This window comes from Myotis brandtii, unplaced genomic scaffold (assembly GCF_000412655.1).
Source record: "Myotis brandtii unplaced genomic scaffold, ASM41265v1 scaffold470, whole genome shotgun sequence".
NCBI classification, from domain to species: domain Eukaryota; kingdom Metazoa; phylum Chordata; class Mammalia; order Chiroptera; family Vespertilionidae; genus Myotis; species Myotis brandtii.
The window spans coordinates 163,291-169,634 of NW_005367953.1; the positions used below are offsets into that span (position 1 = coordinate 163,291).

At 40.9% G+C, this 6,344-nt stretch overlaps 1 protein-coding gene across 5 annotated transcripts in view; it reads right to left on the reverse strand.

Annotated features, from left to right (window-relative positions):
* Positions 1–2,816: 2,816 nt before the first annotated feature.
* ZKSCAN5 (zinc finger with KRAB and SCAN domains 5) overlaps positions 2,817–6,344 on the reverse strand; it is an 18,369-nt gene continuing 14,841 nt past the window's right edge. For all 5 annotated transcript variants that reach the window (XM_014547294.1, XM_005875814.2, XM_014547295.1 and 2 more), the window contains one exon: positions 2,817–4,993. In XM_014547294.1, coding sequence (XP_014402780.1) covers positions 3,882–4,993 — 1,112 coding nt within the window. In that variant the 3' untranslated portion in view covers positions 2,817–3,881. The remainder of the gene's footprint in view (positions 4,994–6,344) is intronic.

The following is a 6,344-nucleotide window of genomic DNA, read 5'->3' on the forward strand; positions in this document are numbered from 1 at the left end:
AGGGAAATGTGGGAGGTTTCTCCCTATCCTGCTGGGGGCAGTGACTCAGCAGCTTGTGTCCCCTCCACCACCTGCAGCTGGGAACTCAAAGCTGCGTGGCTGGGCCTGAAGAGGGACTTCCAGCAGAACACAGGACCTACAGGACAAATAGAACAAGTCTGACGGAGAGCGCATCCCAGTCCCACTCCCTCCCCTGGAGCTCCATCCCAGTGGTGTTCCCTGGGAATCCAGCAGGTCTCATGGTCTAGGTGTTCCCCGAGCCTTCCTCTATAAATCTAGGGGGCTCTAACCTCCTCCTCAGTCTGTGGATAATACCAAGGTTAAGAAGCAGCTCCTCACCACTGAGAGAGAAGTAAGGAGCTGATGGGCAATCTTGGCCTCCTGGGTAAAAGGTGCAAGTCACAAATTTTGAGAACTAGCACATGATATCTGTTTCTAATTGTTCCTTCTGCAGAGAAAGGGCTCCGAGCTAATGACCTGGATCTGGATGTACTTAGATGGCTCTGTTACTTTTGTAAAATCAACACAAATTTTTGATAGACTCAGTCACAGTACCTCAGCAAACATTTCTATAAAATTCAACCAACATGCTCAGAGCACCTATTCACTGAGGTGATTGCAATGCACATCATACTGTTCGGTTCCTTTTTGCCTTCAGTACTTTCTAACATTTTCTTGTTAAAAAGGATCAGGAAATAGCATCTTGAACAAACACATCCTACTCTAACTTGCCCAAACTTGAGCAAACAAAATATGTGACTCTAATGTTTTTCCCTTTCCTTTTGGAAATGTGTAAGGGATGGCTGCGATAAATGTGACTGCATGGAAGCAAAATATTTTTCAGTCAAAAGTTCAAATCTTAAAACTCTTACTTTTTTTTTTTTCTGCAACTAGGCGCAAAGAAAGATGCAAGACTACAGATCAACATAGTTTCGACCTCAGAAACAAGTTTCTGGAAATCAGCTGTTTAAAATGGAAGAGGCTGCCTTAGAAGGCAGCGAACTCCCCATCATTGAAAGGATTTCATGCAAAAACTGGATAGTCCGTTGCCAGGAAATGCTTTCTCCAGTTCAACAGTTACTAAGCCTTGTTACACGCACATGCTTACAAATTGAATGGGGATTCTTCCACTGGGTTTGATGCTCCCATGAGAACCATTATAATTCTAAGATTCTATAATTGTATGATTTTATAATATATTTGACCAAAACTGTTTTCACACAGATGAGAACAAGTTTCACCACTCTGTAATGTTTGATGTTTATAAGACAGTATAGTTTAGTGCTTAAGAGCTTAGCTTTTGGAGGAAACGTGATCTGGGTTCAAATGCTATTTTACACAGAGGGCCGTGTGATTTTGGGCAAATGAATGAACTATTCTGAACCTCAGTTTTTCCCAACTGTAAAATGAGTGCTAATAAGTGAAACCACCTCATAATGTTGTGAAGATTGAGATGATCCGCATAAAGCATTTAGCATGTTTAAAACATGATAAATGCTCAATAAATGTTAACACGAAGCTTTACTGGTTGTCATTCTCAAATCTCATATCTGATCTTTAGCTCTGTGACTCTATTTGCAGGAAACAATCTTCTTAATGCTCCTGAGAAGGACTTTTGACACGCTGTTTGCATTAAGTTAGTGGTTATTTGTCCCAAGTGTGTCATTTTCTCTCTCCAGGCAATCAGTGACTTTCAGAAAGAATTCCATAATCCTTTTATTATTTTCTTTTTTTTCGCCAAAGTTTATCCCAGTACATCCCTTTCCACCTGTATGCCATCCCAGTTCACCACAGTGAACGTCTCACAATTGAACAACCACCACACGACAGGGACTACCAACACTTCACCCACCATTAGTGAGGGAGTCCTCATTGCCTCATGGTCTTCCTCCTCAGTGGTCAACCTCCTAGGACAGCTCACAGCACCAAATGTCCTAAATCAGGTTCCCTAAAACAGAGCCTAAAACAGGGATTCAGAACCTCATGATTGGTTAAGGGTATGCTCTTCAGGAAAAGTATTTGTGAGAGGGAATGAAACAGATCAAGAGGGCAAGAGTCGAGCATGGACATAGTCTCAAGGTCTAGCCTTAGCCTGATCCACAAAGAGTGGCTTGGGAAACATAAACTACATTATAGGTTTCCCCCTGCTTTAGGCAAGTCAATCAACCTTTTGTACCTCCGTATCAGTCAGTCACTGGCTGGAGTGGGGGCGGCAGATAAACTCCTGGATGCTGCAGCTCCCACCATCTGAGGACAAGTCTCCAGAATCTTTGGAGAAGGGAAGAGCTGTGAGCACTTAGCAGCCTCAACTCTGGGCAGCTTAGTGGATAGGTGTGCCAGTTTGGCTAGAGGAATCTGGACAGGACACCAGTGTACAACACAACAAGTTCAATTTGCTGTTTATTGTACGTTAGGCAGTCAGCAGAAGCAGGACTTCAGCAGTGCCCAAAAGCTCTTTACCTTTCTTTAGCAAACAGACGCAAGTTACACCTTTTTTCCGTGTCATCTTTTGCCCACAACTCCTACCCAAACCATGACCTTCCTGCTCCTGATTACTGTTTACTTTCAAATCCAGCTGCAATGCAAATTGAGACTCAATCTACATGTCATTATCCTGCGGGGGAATTAGTATACATATTGCTTGGATCACAATTCTTTATTTTTTCTTTTTAAATATATTTTTATTGATTTCAGAGAGGGAGGGAGAGGGAGAGATAGAAACATCAATGATTAGAGAGAATCACCAAATCAGCTGCCTTCTACACGCCCCACACTGGGGACCAAGCCCACAACCCGAGCATGTGCCTTTGACCAGAATCGAACCTGAGACCCTTCAGTCTGCAGACCCACGCTCCATCCACTGAGCCAAACTGGCCAGGGCGGAACCACAATTCTATGTGCATAGCTACCCTGTTGTGGGTAATAGAAAAGAAGAAGAAGAAAAAAAGTCCACTATTTGGCCTGTCTTCTTTATTCCTCTAAGGTCCCGCTCCCCTCCCCTCAAGATGTAACTAACCAACACAGTTTCTACTGAATTGAAAAACTTAACTCCTCTTTATAATAGCTAATCTGATGATAACAGAATCAAAGCAAAACCAAAAAAGTAGAGTGTGTTTCATGGAAAAGTTGTAGATTGAATAAGATAATAAGGAACACATACCATTCGGCCTCTGAACCCAATTTTTCCAAAATATAAAAACCTTAAGTCAATTTTTTTTTTCAAAGGGTCTAATACTTATGATAGGAACAAGGACTGGAGCCTTCTATTGGCCAGGACAACCATTTCTAGGGAAGGTTCGTTGCTGAGGTACCAAAACGAGTATCATGCTGAAGAGTTCTCTTTCTTTACCTGTGCTCTTCCCTGAATAGATAAGCTGTCAAGGCAGAAATTACAAACAGCGCTTATTTCTACTGTATCCATGAGGCTTTCCCAGTGTCAATGATCTGACATTCAAATGAATAAGTGCTACTTGAAGGTTTTCCTTCACCCATCATATCCATGGGTTCTCTCTCTCTCTCTTTCTCTCTCTCTCTCTCTCTCTCTTTTTTTTTACTGCCCTGGCCAGGAATCGAACCATGACCTCTTGGTTCATAGGTCAACGTTCAACCACTGAGCCATGCCGGCTGGGCACCATGGGTTCTCTTTTGTCTACATTCTCAAGCATGATGATGCTAACAAAAGCATTTCTCCTTGGGAAAAGCAAACAAATTATCTATTTCTTGTTCTCCAGTGTTCCTAAATTCTAACTGAAGGATTTCAGTTATGTATCTGGAGGTTTTATGGTTAAGCTGAAGTTGTTACTACATTCATCACAGAAGTAGGATTTCTCTTCAGGAAAGATTCTCTAAATTGAGTAAGAGCAGTGCTACAACAGAAACATCTATACACTTACGGTATTTATGGAATCTGTCCTCTCATGACTTCTCAGATGTTTGAAGAGGCTACAACTCCAAGTGAAACTCATTCCACATTCTTTACATTGAAAGGGTTTCTCACCAGTATGCATTCTCTGATGTTGATTAAGATGTGACTTCAGAGTGAAGCCTCTGCCACATTCATTACATTGATAGGATTTCATGTTAGAATAGGTTTTTTGACGTTGTTTTATGTGAGAACACTGGCCAACATTTTCTCTACATAGATCACATTTACAGGTTTTCTCTGCACTATGAGTTCTGTAATGCTGAATAAGGTCAGAACTATAATTAAAGGCTTTGCTACATATATCACATTTATAAGGCTGCTCTTGTAACTCAATCTTCTTATCTTCAATCACTGTTAAATTCCAACTATATGCTTCCTCACAAACGCCATTTTTTTCTTTTTTCTGACCCATGTGGAGCACCTGATGTTCAATGAGGCTAACATACTGAAAAAAGATTTCTCCACATTCATGACACTGATGGGTTTTCTCTCTAGAATGAAGTCTTAGATGCCCAGCAAGGTGTGAACGCCTCCCAAAACCTTTCCCACACTCATTACATTTAAAGGGTCTCTCCCCACTGTGCACACTCTGATGCTGAACAAGATGGGACCTTACTCTAAATGCTTTCCCACATAAATGACAGGTGTAGGGTTTTTCGCCAGTGTGGACTCTCTGATGCTGAGTTAGGTGCACACGTTGATTATAGCTTTTCCCACACTCATCACACCTAAATGGTTTCTCTCCAGTGTGTATTCGCTGATGTTGAATAAGATGGGCACTCTGAATAAAGCTTTTTCCACATTCATTACATTTATGTGGTCTCTCTCCTGTGGAGGATTTTTTGTGGACATATGTGACTTGATTGAAATTTATCCTCTTTGAAGAGGGTTGTCCTACTATCTCTTTCATGGGAATTCCCTGCTTTCTATCCAACTTGCCTTCTCCAAAATCTTGAACTTGAGAAACATTTTTTTGGATTCTTCCAGATAGTTCCATGTCTGCTTCTGAAAATTCTGAAATTTTCTTCTTAACATTCAATTTTGTATTCTTACTTCTTTTGTCATTGCCTGAAAAAATAAAGAGGAAATGCAAATGTCATCAGTTCTTTTATAGAAGAAAAGGAACTTTCAAAAAAAAAAGAAAATAATCAAATGAAAATATGATGTAATAGGAGTGAAAAAGGGTATACATATATGTACTTGATGCAATTTAGCTCTGGCCAGTGTGGCTCAGTTAGTTGGAGCCTCATCCCATGAATTGAAGGGTCATGGTTTGATTCTGGTCAGAGCACATACCCAGGCTGCAAGTTTGAACCAACTGATGTTTCTTTCTTTCTTTCTTTCTTTCTGTCTCTCTCTCTCTCAAATCAAAAATAAATAAATAAATAAGTTTAATAATATGTAGCAATAGCCATAAAGATCTTTTTAGCCTTTCATCCACTAATCCCACTTCTGGGCATCTATTATGAGAAAACAATCCTAAATACTGAAAAAGGCATAAACACAGCTGTCAAGACAAAAGTGAAAATTTTAGAAGTCCAACTGGGGAACAGTTGAATAAATTATGACATCTCCACACAATAGCAGATTATCAAAAATAACAAATAGGAAGGTCAAGCAACACTAGAAAATGTGTATGTCTAATATTTGTGTCCTATGAGTATAACTATATAAAAATAGGCTATAAGCCAAGCCAGTGTGGCTCAGTGGTTGACTGTTGACCTATGAACCAGGAGGTCAGTTTGATTCCCAGCCAGGGCACATGCCTGGTTTGTGGGCTCAATCCCCAGTGCAGAAGGCAGCCAATCAATGATTCTCTCTCATCATTGATGTTTCTATCTCTTCCTCTCCCTTCCTCTCTGAAATCAATAAAAAATATATTTAAAAATAAAAGTAGGCTTATGGAAAAGGATAGAAGGAAATCCACTACACAGTAATAATGCTATTAGTTAGGATGGTGAAATTATGTGTGATTTTTTTTCTCCCATTTTTTTCCCTCCAAACTTCCTATTATTTTTAAATAAAATTAAGTAAAATAACTAAATTGGAAAAAGTTGGAAAAGGGGAAAAAGCAAGTAAGAGAGTCCAATTCCTCATTTACTAGACTAGAAAGTGAATAGATACTGTCTAAAATTGATTAATAAGGCAATAGCAGGATTATTTAAAACTAGAAGCCAGGTGCACGAAATTTGTGCACAGGTACAGTCCTTAGGCCTGGCCGGCAATTGAAGTTCGAGCCTCTGATATGGAAGGGCAAGTCCCAGCTGACCTCTGGGCCCTGGGCAGCACCTGGGCCCTTGGGCCCCTGTGTGCCCCCTCTGCCTGAGTCACAGCACCTGAGTCCCCACGCAGAGATGCGGTGAGCATGGCTGGATGCCACGGGCTGGGTTGCTGCATTGGCCTCTGGGCCGCCCAGCGA